We start from the raw sequence: 22,868 nt of genomic DNA, 5'->3' as shown, positions 1-22,868 counted from the left end.
ATTCCCAGACCTTCCCTCTAATCTCGACCCCCCAACACACACACACCGAATTTGTAAAATGTCGACCCTATAGGGTCAGTTGACTCACATGTCTCAGTGGTCGGCATTTCTTGTAAACCTTCTAAGCAGTTCTCTGAAGCGGTATTTGGGGTTAGACTGGCTGTCAGGGTATTTCCTGCGAGGCCGTACCATCTGGCTTCCGGCGTCCCTGCTTTAAAAACAGACAAAAATATATTAGGATATCAACAGACTCTTTCATAAACATTTTACACATTTTATATTCGTGTTTTCTTCCTTTTCCCTCTGGTATTTTGTCCCCATTGCTATGGAATAATCTCCCCTATCAACTCCGTATACTTGACTCCTCACAGGCCCTCAAAAGCCAACTTTAAGCGTTGCGCAAGTGGACTTACGTAGTTGCGTAAAGTTTAGTGAAATCGGCTGCTGGACACTATTGGTAATTACTCAAAATACTTGTAAGTTTAAAAACTGACTTAGGTAACGAGCAATGACGAGCTGTTGGTTTATAACGCATTGTGAGAGACGAATCCTTCTGTAGTAACTTATTTTGAGAAAGAGGTAATTTTTCACTCAAACATTAAAATACTTCGGGCCTGAAGCCTTTTAATATGCAGCAGAAAGCACACACATTTGTGCAACATATGTGTTTTTCTTTCATTATTCTCCTGCAACTTCGATTACCAAATTGAGCAAAAAAAAAAAATCAGAGATTTGTTATTCTATGCATGTTGGGAAACACCAAGTGAGAATACTGGTCTTTGACATTTACCAAAGGTGTCCAGTGCCTTTAAGGCTCCTCCGTTTGATTCTCCAAACAAAATAGAAGACCGCCAACGAGGGACTAGATAGCTCAATTTGTAGAGCGCTGGCATGATAATCTGGAGGTCTATCGGTAATTTCTATTTGTTCAACCCCAAATAACTCATCGAATCTGTTTGCATTTCAGTTCATTGCACTTGTCATATCTCTGTGAACTCCTTTTGTCTTCACAAATTGTTCTTCACATTTTTAAAGCACCTCGGAATAGGCAATAGAGTGATGGCGCTCTATACACACGCTGGATGCTTAATTGATTGGTTGATTGATTGATTGATTGATTGATTAAAAGCGCAAGTGTCAAGTCGATAGAAACATTGAAAATAATTGTATTCTGCAATTTTTTTTTCCAATGAGTAGTAATTGAAGACGCCTATAATAATGGTTGCTTATCGATTGGTGAAGTCAAAATAATCAAAATAATATGCACGTGAACACTTTCTGTTCTTTTCACTAAAACGTGACAACAGAACAAATGGTGTCTAACTAATATCCGAGGGTGGAAATGAGTTTTGACATTTCAAAAACAAATGAAGTAACATACTTTAAAACCCATATATAGAAAGTACTACTATAGGCATCGGTGTGTGTAAAATCTTAAGAAGTACAAGGTTGTGTCATTTCGTTTCATTTCATATTATTCACCAGTAAACAACGAAGAATTGCACAATAACAAAATACATTATGATATCAGTCTCTTTCAAAAATAATATACATAATAATAAAGAACAAACAAAACAAAACAAAACAAAACATTCGAGGGAGAAAACAAAAATACAAAAATGTTTTTGCAAAATTACTAAGCAACCCGGTTAGTCGCTTATTACGGCCCAGTTTCTATTTGTCTGTACGTTCTTCTTCTTATTATTATTCTTATTCTTCTACTTTATCTTTTCGAGTTGAAACCACCTCCGGAAAGAGGACATTTCCCGCCAAAAATGCCTACTCCTAATTGTCTTCCTATTAGCCTGTTAGACTGTCCAGTTTAAACTGAGAGGTTAAATTGGTTTAGTCGAGTTATAGACCGTTCCCAGTGCGTAGAATCGAGGCCAGGCTCGGTCAGTCTTATAGAACTGTAAAGGGAATCCCATTATTGGTGGATACCCTTTTAATTTGGTATCATCTAGATGTATCTGAGACGTAATTGGCCACTTTAATCTCTTTCACGAATGCCCTAAAGCAATCGAGACTATATACTGGTGCCGTAATGTGACTACTTTGTAGATGAACGTAACTCCTTAACGTCGCCTGCTGGTGATAAAGTACATGGTTAGTCATACCGTTATAGGAATCAACTCAAAACAACAAAATTAAGAGTTCCGTTTCTAGAGCCGTTTTAGTTGATTGAAAAAGTGGTTTTATACAATATTGCTTAATAAACACTTACTAGCATAATACCTCTACTCAGAAACCGAACCTGTGATTATTTCAGTATCTGCTTAAGTTTGACCATATAAAGCAAGACATGACCCGTTTGCGACATAAATATTATCTTAAATCTAGACTAAGAGACGCTAGTTCAGTTTTGAGCAGCCGTCGATTTATACACCAAACTTTTCCAAACTCTTCCAAACTTAGGGTTAATCTTAGAGTTATGTTCCGTATCCAAAGACTTTAGAATGCAATGAACCCATCCTAAGTTAGGACGAGTTCCTCGCCTTAACTCGAGATAAGATTAATCCTAGCGTTTCGTGAAATCGGCTGCAGAGAGCACATTAGCATGGGTCTAAATCGCTTAAGGGACGTACTATGTGACGAATTTCGAACTGATGTGGGAGACTGTACACTATTGGTAATATTGTCAAAGACCAGTGTTCTCACTTGGTGTATCCCATGATAGGCATAAAATAACAAGCCATAACTAAACCATGAATCCATTGTCGGGTATTACACAAGATGTTAATACATTCGTCTCAGCTTTAATAATTGATTCATTTTGAGATTATAAAACGTTCAATCACGTCAACATTGGCTTTTAACGTCAAAACCGGAACGTCAAAACAGGAAACTGTGTTCGCTCTTAGTCGAAAAGCTAAAATAAATATTGTTTCATAGTAAATACGTTTTGTAATGGATGGGCCATGCGTACAAATTACCCGTCAGCGATTAAAGGAACACGTTGCCTTGGATCGGTCGAGTTGGTCTTTGAAAAGCGTTTGTAACCGTTTGTTATAAAATGCACATGGGTAGAAAGATGTTGTAAAAGTAGAATACAATGATCCACACAAACATGCCTCAAAATTGCGTGGTTTTCCTTTCACCTCGTCGACTAACACGTCGGCCATTTATGGGGGTCAAAATTTTGACTCCCATAAATGGCCGACCATGTTAGTTCGCACAGTAGAAGGGAAACCACGCAATTTCGAGGCAAACTTGTGTGGATCATTGTATTCTACTTTTAAAACATCTTTCCAACCATATGCATTTTATAAAAAACGGTTACAAACGCTTTTGTTTTGACCAACTCGTCCGATCCAAGGCAACGTGTTCCTTTAATGGTTGTACACTCACAAGCTGCATATGGTGTTTTGTTATTGTTGTGCTGTTGTTGTTGTTGTTGTTGTTGTTGTTGTTGGTGCTGTTGTTGTTGCTTTTTGTTGTTTTTGTTTTTGTTGCTGTTGCTGTTGCAGTTGTTGTTGTTGTTGTTGTTGTTGTTATTGTTGTTTTTGTTGTTGTTGTTGTTGTTGTTGTTGTTGTTGTTGTTGTTGTTGTTGTTGTTGTTGTTGTTGTTGTTGTTGTTGTTGTTGTTGTTGTTGTTGTTGATGATGGTGATGTGGGTGGCTGTAATTTTGAAACTGACATTATCGCAACGCAGATGTTCGTCATGCTGAACTCATTTCAGTATTTCAACAACAAGAGCAGCCTGACTTGTTTTCAGATGAGCAATTCGTTTATGATTGATCCTGCCTTTTTGAGCTTGAACACAAAATTGGGACGAAGAGGAAAACAACATAAAAGAAGTAAAAAGCGGCCACCATGCTTTTGAAAATTTACATTTAGGCAAACCGATTTGGAATTTTTTGAATTTGTACACACTTTATTATTTTTGATACTTGCAAAGGTTTCTTTAGAATCAAATATCTAAATCAATTATATTTAAAAGTAATTACATACACTCCTATCAAAGGCTAGACCTCTGGATGTTCATTAAGACGTAAATGAGATTCCATAATTACGTGATCGCATCTCGCATACTTGCCCCTTAGCGTCTAATAATCCTAGTAATAGTAATCTTATTCAGGAATTCTACCCACTGGTTGTGATGATCACAACCCACGCAAGACGGGTAAACCCTCTATATGGCTTCCTTCGGCGACTTATACTTAATCATCCTGACTGGGAACTAAATCACTGGTCGATTAGATTAGTGTGCCGCGAAAACTGGATTGAAGTTAAAGAGGACCGCTCCCCAAAGAACAACCAGTATTATGGGGAAAAGTCTGGCAGTGTGATTTTAGTTCAATGTTTGCTAGGTGTAGTCGCGCTGTAACCATGCTAGACGTATCTTCGTTTAAAGACACTGGACACTTTTGGTAATTGTCAAAGACCAGCCTTCCCACTTGGTGTATCTCAACATAATGCACAACATAACAAACCTGTGAACTTAATTGGTCGTCAAAGTTGCGCGATAATAATGGAAGAAGAAACACCCTTGTCACACGAAGTTGTGTGCTTTCATAATTATGCTTGATTTCGAGACATGAAATTCTAAATCTGAGGTCGTGAAATCAAATTCGTGGAAAATTACTTCCTTCTCAAAAACTACGTTACTTCAGAGGGAGCCGTTTCTCACAATGTTCTATACAATTGTTTTGAGTAATAGTGTCCAGTGTCTTTAAGGTAGGGTAATTGATTGCTTATTGTCAACGTATTGCTGATTTAGAGGCAAATGAAAGTCACATGTGACAATTGCATTGAATATAGTGGCTGCTTGCTCTTGTTCGGAAAACAGCAAAAAAACTCTCTTGGTTCTTTCACAAGAACGTCAAATCCATTCACGTTTAGCGAAGTGCCAAATGCATCTGTGCGAAGTGCCAAGTTCATTCGTGAACGGACCCAAAATAAAAAGTCTGCAGAAAAAATAGGCCTATAGCCTGCTAATTTTCATTTATCAAAAGGGTTGTTAATGTCATGTTATAAGTCATAGTATCTCCACTGCGTATGTACGAAAAGACAAAACGAATTCTGTATCAACATAGAACCATGTTTGCAATTCTCTCGTTGTTCATGGTTCCCGAAGATAAAAATATAGGCTACACTTTTTCATTAGTACTCTCTCTCAAAATTCATTTGGTCGTGGAATTCTATTAAAGTTTTCTGCACTTAACACAAGTGAAACATTGCTCATTATAAGACGGTTATGAATTCCAATCTTGACAATTGAGGACAAAAATTGCTTTCTCACGGCCTCCTGAGCTCATGGGCAGATGCAATACTGAACACAGTAAGAATGAAATAATTTCATTTCAGACATTGGTTTCGCATGTAGCAGAAATATTTCTAGATTACAATGTTCGAGGTGAACGCACACAATAATAATAACTTTCTGTGTGTTTTAGATAAAAAGATAACAACCAAACCTTGTTTCTTATTTCTCTGATTTGTTGGTCGCAGAGCATGCAAACCAAGGGTTCGAATTAAAAATTTAAAGGGAATGTATACGTTTGGTAATCGCTCTTACACATTAATGGCAATGAATAACTTTGGTTATAGAAGCCTACAACAGCGTATGGTTTCATGTAAAGTATTTTGAGAAACATTTTACTTCGAAGTAATGTCGTTTCTTAAAGACACTGGACACTATTGGTAATTGTCAAACACCAGTCTTCGCACTTGGTGTATCTCAACATTACATAAAATAACAAACCTGTGAAAATTTGAGCTTGATTGGTGGTCGAAGTTGCGAGATAACTATGAAAGAAAAAAACACCCTTGTCACACGAAGTTGTGTGCTTGCAGATGCTTGATTTCGAGACCTCAAATTCTAAACTTGAGGTTTCGAAATCAAATTTGTGTAAAATTATTTCTTTCTCGAAAACTACGTCACTTCAGAGGGAGCCGTTTCTCACAATGTTTTATACTATCAACTTTTCCTCATTACTTGTTACCAAGTGGGGTTTTATGCTGATAATTATTTTGAGTAATTACCAATAGTGTCCACTGCCTTTAAACAGTTTTATGCCCCAACATTTGAATCCGAGAAGCATTATCGCGTAACGCTTCTCAGACTGTGGAGTCCTTTTAGGGATTATTTATCATGGGCCCAATTTCATAGAGCTGCTTAGAATGAAAAAATTGCTAAGCATGAAATGTCTTCATTGATAAAAATGGGATTACCAAACCAAATTTCCACGTGAGTTTCAGGATAAGCACACAACAGCTGGATACCAGTAACAAGCAATATGCAACATATGGCATTTGAGTTGGTAATCCTGTTTTTATCAAGGAAGAAATTTCATGCTGAGCAGTTTTTTTTTGGTTAGCAGCTCATGAAATTGGGCCCCGTTTGGACATATTCGTGCCGCTCGGCGATATCTCAAAAATGCAACCACCTTTTGAAATGAAATTTTCAGATTGATTGTTAGTTTGATTGTGTACATCTACATTTATATGATGAAACAATCGAAGGGTTCCAAGAACCAAAGATATACTCCTTTAAGTCTAAGGAGAACCACGTTACGGTATTGAGTCAGGTCAAGACGATTGTACCCTTGAGCAAGATACTTTAATAACCATAAGTGCTCTGTCTTTCGGATGGGTTGTTAAGCTGTAGGTCCCTTATACTTGGATGGGTGGTGCACATAAACGAGTAGAACACCACCGAGGAGTATAGGCTTACAACATCGTTCCTATAAACACCCTTGTTTACAGGGTACCCCAGGCGCAGACGCAATACGGTGATTACGTTTGCGTTTTGAGGTTTCCTCGGTGTCATGACCAGAAATTAAAATGAATAATAATAACATACCGTAAGGGGGCTGTTGTATCATTTGCCTCTGAGCTGGTATATTATTGCGATATCTCTTAGCATTCTTACCCCCAGGAAGCTGAGCCTCGGTGTTGTGTAACGAAAGATAGATATCCGTCAACAACAGAGGATTGTATCAACAGGATAGACCGGGACAGACAGTCAAATTACCCCCTCTCCAATCGCGAACAAACACCCTCCCTCCCCGGTCCTCATCGGAAACAGAGGGTCCGGTAGCTGCGCCGTCTGAACTCCTGGGCCAGACTGGTTTCTAGCGATTCACTCAACACATGGAGGAGAGGGGGAGGGAGAGGGGGAGGGAGGGGGGGGGGGTGATTACACCACTGGGCTTTTCTTACAAGTACCTGTCTATCACTCAGCAATAACACTCTAAGAAGAGACAAGAGGTTTCATCTTTCTCTCGCTTCCTCTTTCTCTCTTTCTTAGACTGATGACCGTACACCCCTCAGTCAACCCCTCTGCTGAAACACGTTTACTGTTTCTGTTTTCATTTCTCGGTGTGACGCAGTTGCTTACTCAACTTGGCCATATGACAAAAAAGCCCCGATAGACACACCCCTCGTCCGTGTATTGGATGACTTCTGTTTATTTGTTAATGATATCCATTTCTGTTTTTGATTGACCGGGAACACCAACTACAAGCTTTGGCTTGTATGACTATGTCCCCATTTCCAAATAATATTGTTATTCAAAATTATTGGTAAGATGATTTTAGTTTGTTCTCTGTTGGAGTGGAAATAATTGTCTTGTCTTGAAACGAAACGGAATCACTTGCCAGTGGGCAGAAAACTTCATATTGACGTATTGTTTATTATTTTAAGCATATCAACCACGTGGGAAACATACTGGATTATTTGTTTTTCCGGAAGTCATTGGTTCAAATCCCACTCTAGTATTTGTCTTTATTCAACCCATATTGTTTATTATTTCAAAACATTCCAATAACATGAAACCATACACGAATCAGAAATACACGAATCAGGTATGTTCTCGTAACTAAATTACGAGATCTCGAGAGAAGTTGCGTCTAAAAACGAGCACCGCTAAAAAGTGGTTGCATCACAAAGCAATTGACGAACCAAGAGGAAAAGTCCACAAGGAGTGTTGATTATTTCAAGAAATACCACAAGGAAAACTGACTGGCTATTTTTTTACGGAGGTTGTTTGTTCACATCCTGCTCAAATAATTTTGTCTTTGTTCCCGCTCTATATTTTTTTCTTTGTCCAACCCCGAGATGTTTACTCTTTCGATACATTCCACTTTAACTGAAACATACGCGAAATACACGAACCATGTACATACTAGGAAATCTCCAGAAGTGTTCGTCTCTCTTGAGCGAGCACCGCTAACAGTATAAGTGGTTGTCGAGCCCACACACAGAACAAATATTTTATTTTAACTCCAGATGAAATGTCCACATCACCAGAAATCCCATTGATGCAGTTACAGGTAACGATCTAACTTAGGTATGCTCCCGTGCTTTAAAACTTAACCGTTTTATACCGGTACTCTTATCTATATTACGGCCAATATAACAAAATAACACATTTTAAAGGGGCCGTCCTGACAATCACGAATTCTGGGTTAAACCACTTAGATCTAAGACCTACGTAAGTCGAGAATTAATAAAACCTTTACTGCCGATTCTGTTTTGTCGTATGAATTGCCCTTTTACTCTGTTTCCTCCTCTCGGCTTTCTTCATTTTCGGTTGTAATGCGTCGATCTCATATTACGGACTACAGGGCAGCTGTCATAAATGGTTGATGTTTGAATGGGAACAGGTGATACTTGAATTAATCTGGATTAATTTATTTTCCACATACTATTTTCGTAAGTAGAATAGTATTTTTAAAAAGCGTGTTTTAATGTCGTTTATGTTCTTTATTCCAAATCAGGGGGAAAACGGGGTAAAACCCTCCATATAAACAAGCAAACAAACTAACACCAACACAGACAAAGTACGTGTAGAGACGAAAGTCGCTGAAATAATCAGCTGACAACAAAGGGTCAGTTATCAATAAATTGGGTGTTCAAAATAATAGTAATTACAAAGTTGTATGATTTAATTAGCACCATTCTATTAATAACGCTCATGGCACATGAACTTCACGATCATTGGGCCAAGACCTCCTTAGCTCTCATGGGATTTACACAACATCTGCTACAAGAACTATCTCTACTCGTTTAGCCACCCATTTATAGAGATTTGATAGTCAGGTGGTTTTCACAAGTCCACATGTGTCTTGGTGGGATTCGAACCCCTCGTCACGATGCCTTTATAACTAGCATTTATGGCATGGGCCAAATCCATCCGTTTTTCATAACCAAACTGAGCTGGTTATATAGACGGCCAAATGCAAGCAAAACACTCAACTTTGGTAAAAGATGTTGTGTGACAAAATTCTGTATTGACTACCTCCTATCTTTTGGTTGTTTTGTTTCCGACAAGTTAAACACTAGATATACATTTGAATCTGTGTGTAAAATGGTAACAAACAGTATAGTTACCTGTTTTTTGATTTGCCTTAATGGCTTTCCATAGTTTTCCCAATCTTTGTTGGCAAAAACTCGGGCTGTGACGTTGCAATAGAAAGGTGTTCAGAAAACAGACACATGAAAAAAAAAGTATGCAAAAAAAGTTTCGTGAGAAGCCTCGATGTTCACTCATTGATTTCGTTAACCACGTATGTCAATGAGATAATGGATTGCTTGAACGTTATTAGTTTCTGGACATGTATGACTGATCACTCGACATCACATGGGAACTTGACGGATAGGCATCATCGGCGACAATCTAGTCAGAAAATATGTCTCATATTACAAGGTGCTTAAAATGGACTTTTAGACCAGGGGCTGATTTTATAGAGCTGCTTAAGCACCAAAAATAGCTAAGCGCAACCAATGATGCTTACCAGTTTAAGGTTACCAACACAATAATAGTGGCTTCTGATATAGCACGCAAACCCATCACTCAGTGTGATGCTGAAGGCGCTTTAACATACATTATTTTCCTACAAGGTATGCGGGACCACCCTTAAATCAAGAGATCTACCTCCTTTTACACAGCACGTAATGGTCTACAATGTGCTGTGGCGCAACATGCTGCCAATCAAACCTGGGGTGGATTTCACAAAGGTAGTCCTAACTTAGGACTAGTCCTAGGCAATGCTAAGAGATAGGACCAGTCCTAATCTAGGACCAGTAACTCATCCTAACTTAGGACTGGTCCTATCTCTTAGCATTGCCTAGGACTAGTCCTAAGTTAAGACTACCTTTGTGAAATCCATCCCAGGAACACCGGGCGAACCCCTTCTCTTCTCGATAAGTGCACTGGGTTATTTTAAGTGCACTATACAACACACGTGGCCAGCGCCTTTACGTCCCATCCGAAGGACGAACGATGTAAAACATCGAATTGTCAGGCACTGTCTAAATCAACAGCAGCAAAATTATCCTTTTAGCAGTGTCTATTCGAACATTGTTTTACTCTTTACACCACAAGTAAGTAAAAGAGAGTAGAGAAAGAGAGAGAGATAGAAATGTTAGCTCCTTAAGACATGCAAAGCTTTCAACCGGATATTACGTCTATTGTGGACTTATAATTCAATCTACATTGAATTCAATTATATAAACTTGATTATGCAAGTCTCTGAGGAATACGAAGAAAGTGTAATCTGCAAGATATTGAAACCATCATTATATAAGCCACTAACGTCTGGAGTATGAACATCGAAGATTTTACCCCTCTGATGTACAAATTGTAACCGAGGCTTTCGAGGTTATTGTCCATGGTGTAATTGGTAGCTTATGTGAGCATTTTGTAGAGTTTGACTTGACACTTTGTGAGGATTTTTTCCCTCTCCGTCAATCCCTTGAGACTTGGAGCAATCTCCATTTCATGTCTTCCCATCTCTCCTTCTCACTCAGTCTTTCTTCTTCCCTATCCTCTGATGAACTGCGAAGTATCAAGCTGAAAAATGTAAGTAGCGTATATAGAGTCCCAATACCTCGCCACTACCGGGTGATGATGATCAACAGATCAGCCATCAAGTCACGTTTATTTAGGGCGCAAACATGACAATCATCGTCAGTCAACCACCCGCCCGGAGGAGCTGAATCCCCGGGCCCAGTGATGATGCCGAACCCCTCTTCCCTCCTTGGTCTTTCCACGCTCTATATCACAAACAGTCAAACATTCTCTCGCCCTCTTTTTTTAATTTGAAGGATTATCAATTGACAACACCGGGAGTTTGTCTTAACGTCTCGCTGCTATTGGCGGTGAGGTAAATCTGTGACAAACTACACTCAGTCTCGACTCATTGACGGACAAGCTTTCTCAAGTTATGTAAATCGAGCATGGTATAACAAGATATCTTCATCATCCCCCACTGGAACTCTTCAAAACCAGACACCAATTGGGGCTTGAAGTTGTAAATAGTGGTATCTTTTGATTGTTTACGTGGTTAAGTAATGCGTGGTTTTTGGTGTCACTTGTTTGGCTTGTTCCAATTGATGAAACCGTTTTGGGTAACTGTTTATTTGTCTTATTGTGTTGATAATTGCATGGTGTGATTGTACATTCTTTCACTCAGTGTAGGGTTTCGGTTTGAGATGTTATTTTTTAAAACATCATGTTTTGTTGATGGTAAACTACAAACCATATCTCAACAATTACCATTCTTCTATACACACGAATGTGCTCAAACTTTCATTAAACAAATGCAAGAATGTGTATTTGATGTCAGTGTGACAGTCACCTTCCCATGCAAAAATAAGGACTTGTTGGGTTTCAACTTGTGGCCACAGCTTCATCCATATTCCGAATTAACCCCCTCAAAACTTCAATCTCTGATATATACTTCACGACTTCATTCTCTGCATGTGTACTTCATAAAAAAAACACCTGCCCAAACACTTTTAAAGCAATCGTACAACATCGGTAAACAGTATTGTCAAAATACCCACACTTCGTGTATCACAACGTCTATAATAACAAATCTGTGAAAATTTAGGCTCAACCGGTCATCGGAGTCGGGAGAAAATAACGGGAAAACCCACCCTTGTTTCCATACGTTTCGCCGTGTCATGACATGTGTTTAAAATGAATCCGTTATTCTCGAAATCGAAAATTGATATTGTTGTAATGTTTTCTCAAAAAGTAAAGCACTTCATGGAATAATATTTCAAGGGAAGTATTTCACCATTACCTTCTGTAAACCCTGTAAGTTATTTGTAAATCTGTGAACTTTTAATTTTTGTTCTGTTCAGAAAGTGTCTAATGGCTTTATTGTCACAGGAATAATGTCACCGTGGTCATGTCGTTCGACTACAGGACGTGCAATCACAAGGTTGTGGGTTCGAATCCCACCGAGCTAACATCTGATAATTCAAAAGTATTGTAGCACCATCTACTGTGAAGAATTTGAAACAAGATCAATTTAGATGGATAGATAGATAGATAGAAAGATAAAAGATTTATTGACAATAGCCATCACAGCATAAAAATTGAATTGCAACTTTGATATAATATTTTAAAAAGGTTAAAAGGACATTTAACAAAAGGTTAAACAAGAGACAAATTAATTGAAACCATTTAGTGTTTTTTTTCATAGCAAAATTGGTTGCATCCCCACTTCATTTGGGGACATAACTCCTTTTGGGATTATTTTTCTAACCGAGGACCTGTTATTTCCCAGTTCGTCGCACAGTCAAGAGATAATGGTTTCATATCCAACAGTTGTTTTTCTTCAAGTCTTGATAACTCCGCCCTTGTATTTTTTTGACCGGTATAAACATCTGGCCTTCAATTTATTCACGGATAGATTAAGAATTCCGATCGCCACTTTAGTCAGTCAAGATCAAATTTATTTTCCAATTTATTTTCACTAGTTGAGGAGGAAATATCAGTTCTGCTTTACATCCTGTTTTAAAGACATGGACAAGCAAGCATGGCGCCTTTGGTCTACATTTACCCAATTATTTTTTCCGTATCTTTGTGGTTGTTTTTGTCGTTTTGTTGGACATCATTTGTAGGTTTGTAAACATGATTGGCGACGCGGCTTGAACAAGCAAAGATTTAAACAATTGTCAAGTTAGCGATGGTTTAGTTGGGACTCCTGAAGACTCGAACATGGCACGGATTCGAAATGTGCAAGTAACGCAAAGCAGTCCGGGAATTGTTTCGAAAGAATCTTTACTCGTGGCAATAAAAACAAAACTTGCCTTTTCATTATGCATTCCCCTATGGTACGTCGTGGTTTAAAGTAAAGTAATCAGCTTTTTAAAATTCATTTAATCAAGAGCACGGTGAGCACAATAAGACGCATGTTGAGTTGTACATACTGGTTGAACTGTCCAAACATCTAAAAGTGAAAACAATAATCTGCTTCAACGAAAGCAACCTAAAACGCGGTTAAGCTCACAAGACTCAAGCTCTCGGCCTTGATACCTAAGATTAGCGAATACCGATTTCGGATACGAATAACTCATCTAAACCTACTCTGCGGATGGGACGCAAAGCTGTTGGTCCCGTTTGTTGCATAACGCGCGTAAATTGGGTCTCGGCATTTAAAAACGTCCAAAACCTGTCTGGAAGTGAAGTATGATAAGCGCTTTCAGACGCCCATATAAAGCGCTGTATTAAAGGAACACGTTGCCTTGGATCGGTCGAGTTGGTCTTTGAAAAGCGTTTGTAAACGTTTTTTATAAAATGCATAATGGGTAGAAAGATGTTGTAAAAGTAGAATACAATGATCCACACAAACATGCTTTGAAATTGCGTGGTTTTCCTTTTACCTCGTCGACTAACACGCCGGCCATTTATGGGGGTCAAAATTTTGACTCCCATAAATGGCTGACGGTGTTAGTTCGCACAGTAGAAGGAAAACCAAGCAATTTCGAGGCAAACTTGTGTGGATCATTGTATTCTACTTTTAAAACATCTTTCCAACCATATGCATTATATAAAAAACGGTTACAAACGCTTTTGTTTTGACCAACTCGTCCGATCCAAGGCAACGTGTTCCTTTAAACTGTCTTATTACTTTACCTGTTTTAGGGGCTAAGATAACGCTTGTTTCCTGTGCTACACTGGTAAAGTCATCACTGTCTCCGCAATACGTTTTCTGGTTAATTCATTTTTGTTTTGACAACTTTGTTATGATTTTCTCGTAGACAGAAGATGTTTCAATACGCCAAAATTACTCTAACATGTGGGATTTGTCATGACGTTCCAAGCTGTTCAATGATGTCTGCAAAACCTGCAGACATGGCTCGTTTATACATGCTAATTAACCATAAATTATAGGATCATTTAATGAAATACTTGTCATCATTAATCAACTTCCGTCCATTTCCCTTGTTTTATAGGCCATCATTAAGAGATTACCTTGGAATAATAAACAAGCATTAATATTAATTATACCTTTTTAATTTATTAGTGATCTGAGCGGTCATTGTTCGCCGCTCGCCTCATTACTGCAGGATGCAATGCAGCGGATCTTTAATCAGAATAAAACACGCTATTATCAAATTAGGAATATCTGTCGCTGTTTTACTAGCCTATATAAATGAAACAAATATTCCATTGTTTCCAATGGTTTATGGATTCTTTTATTCCTTTCTGCTGTTTCTTATTTCTAACATGCCTGTGTTTATCGATTATGGTCAGAAGGTTGACGGTAGTTCAGCATCGCTCATTTTACAGCATTCTGATACCTTTGAAGATCAAGTTTTTGGTCATGACATGAATCCCTACTCACTGTGAATGAAGATGTATGTAATATAATTTACCTGTAGAAGTTTCAGCTTCATTAGTTGTCAAGTTTTTGGAAATAAGGTGAAAATCACAGAGCAATGATTTCAGAAGAGTCGCGTAAATCCGTTGTTACGAGCTAAAACAATGTTCACTCATGAGTCGAACGTTATTTTCTTGAAATTGTTTCACTCGTTTTATCCAAACTACAGCACATCAGCAAGTACTATTCTAAAGGAAGCTTACTACCATCATTATGTTTAAACCGTGTAAGATTAATGTAAATCTGTGGACTGTGTTTTGTGTCGTACAAAAAGTACCCAAATCCTTTAAAGGTGAAGTACTTTCCGGTAATGCACCCAAGAATGACACATAAGTGAACTTAATCATTGTACCGTAGAATCCCAAGGAAACATGTAAACAAGGGTGCTTGCTATAGTGTAGGTGAAACAAGAGCATTGGGAGGCCACTCTTCCAAGACAAGTGTTCTTTAAATACTCTTAGTACACGGGACCCTACGTCTTAATGTCCCATCCGAAGGACAAAGCATCCATGGTCAAGTATCTTGCTTAAGTCACACAAGTGCACGACCGGGACGCGAGCCCACACTCTTGCTGACCAGAAACAACAGAGATTGAGTCCGGTGCTCAAAGTTAAGGCCATGTCGAACATTCGAAGATGTTTTTCACGTCTTCAAATGACTCCAAAAGTACACAATTTTGTTTTTGCATAAAACACATGTATAAGGTTCAATCCAAATATGATTATATAAGTTGGCCTACCGATCGGCCTACCGATCCCCCGAAACACCCCTCCCCCCCCCATACACACCAAACTTTTTAAGTCTTATGGTCAACGTCAACAGATATTGCAGACTAACTTTAGACTTCTATCACCGTTATTTGCTTCGATTGACTCAATTGAAATGAGCTTGTCAAAAGAATTGTCATTAATTTCACAAGTTGACTCTATCAGGTGTTTATTGAAAACCAGAAGACGAAAATTAATTTATAATGTACTCTTCAGAAGAAGAATGATGTATAACCTCCTATCAATTTTATGACTAAAAATGTGCTTGTCATTTCATGGTATATTCATCTGGCTACCAAATTAGGAAGTGGCTGAAAGAAGGGTTAATCTCCCAAATCCTGTTCCTTCACTGTTTAATGCGATTTTCTGCATCATGGTTTTATTGAAAACTACAGGTCTGTATTTTTTTCTATAATGTTCTCTTTAGAAGAATAATGATGTATACCATCCTTCTGAATTTTTGACAACAATGTGCTTGTCGTTTCGTGGTATATTCCTCTGCTATTAGATTTCGAAGCCGCTGAAAGAAAAGTTTATCTCTTTAATCCTTTTCCTTCACTTTTTGTGAAGGAAAACCTCTAGAGGACGTCGTTGATGCAAATCTTGTCTACACTAATATTTTCTAGTCTAGAGTGTGTTTGGGGGAGAGAGATTCTCTCGGCAAGTCATGTATCTTGATGTAACAGCTGCTAGCCTCCCTTGGATATAGGGTATCCCCTCGTGATTTGAAAAGAGTTTCAAAGGCATGGACACTATTTGTAATTACTCAAAATATTTGTTAGCATAAAAACTTATTTGGCAACAAGCAACGGAGAGCTGTTGAGAGTATAAACAATGTGAGGAGAATAACTCTGGCGCTTTTTGGCCAAAGAATGAGACACAATATCAAATGACCGAGTCCCCTTTGGGTACTGAGACGGTTTTAAAACTAAAGACACGGAGTCTTTGAATTGTGGGGAAATATAAAACAAACCATTAAAGATGGACACTATTGGTAATAATATTTTCAAAGACCAGTCTTCTCACTTTGTGTATCTCAACATAAGCATAAAATAACAAACCTGTGAAAATTTGAGCGCAATTGATCATCAAAGTTGCCGATAATAATGACTGAAAAACACCATTGTCACACGAAGTTGCGTGCTTTTAGATTTCATTTCATTTCATTTCGTTTCATTTTATTTGCCAGCAAACATGAACAAACACAAACATGTATTAAAAAATTGCACATCAAAGATTTACAAGAAAAAGCAATATTACAATGGTTATAAAAAGAGAACAGCATGCTTTATTTCGAGACCTCAAATTCTAAATCTGGTGTCTTGAAATCAAATTGGTGTCTTGAAATCAAATTGGTGGAAAATTACTTCTTTCTCGAAAACTACGTCACTTTAGAGGGAGCCGTTTCTCACAATGTTTTATACTACCAACCACTACCCACTACGCTTGACAAAAGAAGGCTTTATGCTTATAATTCTTTTGAGAAATAACCAATAGTGTTCACTGCCTTTAAATACATCTATAAGGGGTGACCCATGTTTACAACCATAATATTTAACACTTTGTGCGTTGTTGACGTTAATATCAGTAAATATTAAACATAAATTATAGAGTGTTACTTTTCACAAAAATTATAAATGGTAGACTGCGAAAAAAGCTGGGATCTCGCTGATTTTAAGATTTTTCCACCTCCGAAACCCCATAGGTTTAGCTATTCCCTTCTCAAACGCTTCCAAAATAAGGAATATGAATATCTCTAAAACCACAATTCTTATTTTGATAGCAACGCTCGAAATAAGGGCATTATGAACGTGAGCATAACCACACACAAATAACGTCACAACCTTTTCGCTGTCTTCACAGATTTTGAGAACACGTTTCGCAGAACGTACTGAAAACTCAATGATTAGGAAGACTTAAGGTCATTGTGGCAATTAACATGCAACCAGTTCCAGGCAATCTCCGATAGATAAAATTCATTGACCCGCCAGCTTGCTCACTTTTTTTTCTTGGGTTGAGTCGAGTTACACTATACCAGAATGTCTTGTGCTGATGAAACGTTCCCTAGGCCAATAAGCAGTCAGTGAGTTGGTTGCCTCCAAATTGTTTGAACAAAATTGCACTGTATGACTCTTTTCAGATGACAGTTATTTAGCAGGGGTCACTTGTTTATTTTTTAGCATGGATGTGAAAATTAACCAACTGCACCTCGTGTGGACCAACAATTTGTATACTGTCGATAAAGGACGGATTGTTTCAGGAGATTTCACTTGGGACAGTCCAAACATTGTCTGTAGTTTGTAAACCATGCTCAAATTAAGCAAGGGACCCTGCTAAATCCCTGTCGTGTGAAAAGGGCTTTATACACCTTTAAATAGCACGTCAATCGATGTAGCATTTGTGCACATGGGATGCACATTTTGCAGGTGCCAGGTTTTTCTATTTAACGGCGTCTTGGTATTCGATTGCTTTCACTCGTTGATTGAGTGACTCTTCAACGGGAAAGACTGATTGATCAAAACACACCGTATAATTATAAACCCCCGTTTTAGGGACACTTTTTGAATTCTGTATATAAAGGGAATATAATATTCATTTTTTTTGCAGAGTTTTTTGTTTATCATCATTAAGTTTTCAATGAGTTCTCCGCGCGAACTGTTTTGAAGATATAAATGTTGTCAATTTGGGGACATACTTTGTTCGGGGATTTTATACGCATCAAAAAAAAACTTGTATAACATATGGGATGTTTAACATCCACTATGAGCCTGGCTGGTAGAGTAGAATGCACTGCCTTCCAAACTTGGTTACGAAAAAAAGTATGTTTAAGTGTCTTGCTCAGGGGCACAAGTGTCACGACCGGGTATCGAACCGACGCCCTGCTGCTGGCACCGGAACTTACACAGGTCTAAAAACTTATGATACAACAATTCCATCAATTCCATATAACCCACAACAATTAAGCAGACTTCTTTCTGTATTCTGTTTTGCATAACTTATTACATACCAAAAGCTATTAACTTTTTTGGTTTACCCGTAGTAAACACCAGTGTGCGTAAGCATATTATCATACTCGGTACTTTCCCGAGCTCTGTCAAAAAAAAAAAAAAAAAAAAAAATCAAAGGCGTAATTACTCGGGTGGGGTTTGAACCCACGACCTTTGCAATTCTAGAGCGGTTAAAAGCTATTAAACAAACGTAATTTGTTATTACCCAAACTATTGCGTTAAATATTTATAGCACATGCCAACCCATAGACAATCTGCGGTTTCAAATCAAAGGAAGAGTTTCACCTAAACTTATAAAATATTCACACAGGTTACTACCAGCTGCCTTTACGTCGAAGAAATATCTGTTCGGTGACTTTATCAGAGTGAAATGGTTGGAAAAAATCTAAAACTATGCTCTCCGCAACTCACGAAATACATCTGCACTCTCGAAAGAGTAAGTTTTTATCTGCACTCTTTGTAGAACCTTCTAGAAACACACTTAATCTTGAAAGAGTAGGGTTTTTGTTTTCACTCTTTCTTGAGTTGTCTAGAGTTTTCTAGAGCTCATTGGTAACATAACTATGGGTAATTGTCAAAGACTAGCCTTCAATTAACAAGCCTGTGAAATTTTGAGCTCAATCGGTCGTCGACGTTGCGAGATAAAAATGAAAGAAAAAACACCCTTGTCACACAAAGTTGTGTGCGTTTGGATGGTTGATTTCGAGACCTCAAGTTCTAAATCTCCTGACTTGGGTCAGGGGTACCTCAACCTCGCTCCCAGCTCCCCTTACGCACATTGTAACCCTGGCACAGCAACCTTAACAACCAGCTGTCCGTCAAGCCATCGAGGTATTGATCTTTACTTGTACACGCTTCAGTCTCCAAGGTACGCTAAATAGACACGGCTTGAAATGTTGCTCATACCTCGCCAAAGGGATGAAAACGCCCGGACATTGTGAACACCTCACGGTGAAAAGTGAAATGTTGGTTCGCAGCTGTTGTCTTTTGTACACTCGAAAATTCTTTGAAAAGCCATGGTAAGTAAACTTGCGGATACACAACCGTGCACTCCTTTGGAATAAGTGTTAGCTCTGAAAAGAAGCGATGTGATCTCAACGTTTCGAACTAAGTATACTCAGGGGCTTGCCTTGAAGGTAAAACAAATCGTGATAAGTTAGGGGTATCTATCAGCAAACATTTTTGTGAATCCAAAAAGTTCTTGCACAGACTTCAAATACTCACAGTGTATGATTTCGACAATTTGGATGATCCAATGTCACGGTATTTCTATTGCATAGTTTAAAACAGTTGCCAGAGCCCTGTGTGTTAGCGTGGAGTTGGCCTACACGCCTAGCACACCCGTCCACCTCGGCGTCCGATCGAACACCGCGATTGAAAGAACAACATTGCCGTCTGTACACAGTGTTCTGTTTCACGGACTCTGCCATTTTGCCAGGATAAGGTTTAGGCCAATTCCATCTGAAAATGTGATCAGCTGATGTTTGTGAGAACACTCTCCTTTATAAAATGAACGTGTGGGCTGAAGATACAGAAGATTCCACCCCCTTGTTTGTGTTTAAGAAGTTCAGAGTGGGTGAACATCATAGATAAAAAAAAAACGATCGGTTTCGATTGCGACACTAGATAACAAAAATTATCATGGATGTTGAAAAGGGACATTGGTACGTATTGTAAAATTGTACAGCCATGCTACAATTTAGCAAGGGATACTGGACAGTTAAACACTTTTAGTTCTGTTTCATAGCAGCTATCGTGTGAAAGGGGCTTTACATTTCTGAAAATTGACACAAACTAATAGTAACAGAAATTAACATGGATGAAGGTGCATGTATGGCAATGTTTGACAAATTTGACAAGGGACCTTGTGGACAGTACAAACATTTTTGTCCTTTCACACGAGATTGTACAATTTCACATGAATGCTTTAGTTTAGCAAGGGACCCTTGCTAAATTGCTCTCGTGTGGAAGGGTGGAAGGGGCTTTAAAAGAACTTTATGAAAACCGAGACAAACTAATAGTAACAGAAATTGACATGGATGGAGGTGTAGCAATGTTTGACACAATTGGACAAGGGACCTTGGACAGTGAGCAATACTATAATTTAGCAAGGGAGCCTTGCTAAATTGCTCTCGTGTGGAAGGGGCTTTATAAGAGCTTTATGAAAATTGAGACAAACTAACAGTAACAGATTCCCTTACTAATGACAGGAGGAAGATGGTTACAAATCATTGGTCCACCTACACTACATGCTTATGTGGCTTGGAAACTTTGTTTGCACGGAAAACAACCAGCTGAGTGATGTCAAGTGTATAGACCGATCAATGCCGGCTGTAACGATATTCAAGAGAAATAAAAAATGTCCTCCCCACTTCTGCCCAAGCCTAGATTGTATAGCATTTGTGGATCACCCACTATCGACTATTTTGATTGGCACAAAACAATCAATCAATCAACAGCTAAACAATGTTGTCATTGTTTTTAAAAATACACGATCCGCTCTTTTGCTGACGGAAAATACGTTTTTAATGGGCCCACCCCTCCCCCCTCAAGAAAAAAAATGGTACACGCTTTTGTGCCTTTTAATTTTTTTACCCTTTTCAGCGCTGTACCGGGCAAAGTAATGCACAAACCGCCATAACCTCGACCACATTTTAATTTTAATTGTATCGCACGTAATCATTAGAAACCTCGGCTTAAAAGCATTGAGAGTACAGCGTCCTTAAAAAATATGAGATTGTTATCAAATTAATTTGATACAGTCCTTTATACTTGACGAGAACGTGCGCACTTAATCATGCACAATGTTCAATTCTCTTTATTCAACTTGTTATATACACACACAGCCGTTCATTGCCCATCTCACTATTGGTATGCATACCAAACAGCTTCATGCAAATCAAGGTTAAAGATGCTGTGTGAAATAAAGTGCTCAAAATTAGTTTTTGTCGGGATCCCGACAATATATCACGTGACCAATTCTTATGTGTTTTATCAGAAACGTTTTAAATTTTTGTCATGGTTCCTGACCATTAAAAGTAAAAGTAAAAATTTGTTTTGTTAGAGCGGGTGATACTCGTTTGGGGCCAAAAATCTGACATAGCATCTTTAATGTTCCATGCCTTATTCATAAACTTTTGCCAATCACAGGTATGTTCTGTCAAGTCTTATTGATGTGTTAGGCCAATCATAAACAGTGTTTCTTACCAGTGTAAAACATTGCTTAAACAACCAATCAGGGAGGCAGCATTGGTGTGGCTTTAGAGCGTCACTCTGTCATGGTTTTTCATGAAAACTGTGGTGATCAAAAACTAGAAGCTGTTTAAAAATTTGAAGCTGGTGAAACAATTATAAGCTGTTTATTGTTCTTCCAACCGGATCCATCTTCAAGATGATTCATAAACATTCATATCATAATTTTACCCAGTTTCTGTTTTACTTTAAACGAAGCCCGAACTCGGTCCGTGCGACAGACATGACCTACATTTTCCGTTTCATTGTTGAATCAAAAAAAGGTTTGTGCAACTCGTCTCCTTCTTTTCCCCCTCTCGTACATTGATGCGATTTTCACCTGTGACAAAATTACATTACTTTTTTGTTGGCGAAGGTTGAGCCAGTTCATGTCTGATTAATGTAGAAACCCTTCGCTTTACCTTTCGGCTAAGGACACAGATTTCAGGCAAGAGTGGAAGTTCAGACTTCGTTTCACAGGGGCGGTGGACATAGTTTACAGATTTTACTTTTTTAGTCTTGTGTGTTGAGCAACATTGGTGCAAAGCCTAACCGTAATGTGTGAGTATAAAGCCCGGGGCATAAACGGAAGCAACATGATCAAGGAATTAAGGGGAGTGGAGGATAGGGGAGGCCGATGCTAATTCAATGGCTTTAGGGGATGGTAAATGTGTAAAACAACAATACAGACTAAGGACAATTTAAATTTGTATCCAAACATCAATAACAATTTCTCTTTTTCAGAAAGCAAGTTTTGAAACCGCAATTTGTTTTTAACAATAAGTGCGTTGCGGTAAACTGTTTTTACCAGGAAATCGAGTGAAGCCCGGTTCATACTTCCTGCGAATGCTTCGTGCGAAGCAAGTATAATTGCGTCACAGTTTTATTGGAAAGGGGGTGCGTGCAGGTTATTGCGTCACCAAAATTCGCTTCGCATTCACAGGAAGTATGAACCGGGCTTTAAGTGGAGTTACATCCGTGCAGTAACCTCGGCAGTAAAGTGATCATCTTATATCACTTTTAATATTTAAGTTTTGCCAAGCCATAGGGGTTTTTCATCGCAATGTTATTGTTGTATGCATAGCTGGGAACCCTAACCTCAAATCTGTAGGTTGTCTTGTAGTCAGTGCATATCGGTGAGTGTTATCTTTACTACATTCACTGATATCAGTAAAACGTAGAGGCAATGAGCAGTTCTTGATTTCGAGTGGATGCCCTTGGGTCAATGTTTGTTTGTC

At 38.4% G+C, this 22,868-nt stretch overlaps 1 protein-coding gene across 2 annotated transcripts in view; it reads right to left on the bottom strand.

Annotated features, from left to right (window-relative positions):
- LOC139937273 (uncharacterized) overlaps positions 1–22,868 on the bottom strand; it is a 70,146-nt gene that overhangs the window by 4,476 nt on the left and 42,802 nt on the right. Inside the window, exon 3 of one of the 2 annotated variants that reach the window (XM_071932375.1) lies at positions 89–208. In XM_071932375.1, coding sequence (XP_071788476.1) covers positions 94–208 — 115 coding nt within the window. In that variant the 3' untranslated portion in view covers positions 89–93. Of the gene's footprint in view, positions 1–88; positions 212–22,868 lie in introns of both variants that reach the window. The other variant, XM_071932374.1, reaches the window with a different exon arrangement.

Source organism: Asterias amurensis, chromosome 5 (assembly GCF_032118995.1).
Source record: "Asterias amurensis chromosome 5, ASM3211899v1".
In the NCBI taxonomy this organism is placed as follows: Eukaryota; Metazoa; Echinodermata; class Asteroidea; order Forcipulatida; family Asteriidae; genus Asterias; species Asterias amurensis.
Note: the sequence above shows the minus strand (reverse complement) of the source record. Positions and strands in the feature narration are given on the sequence as shown.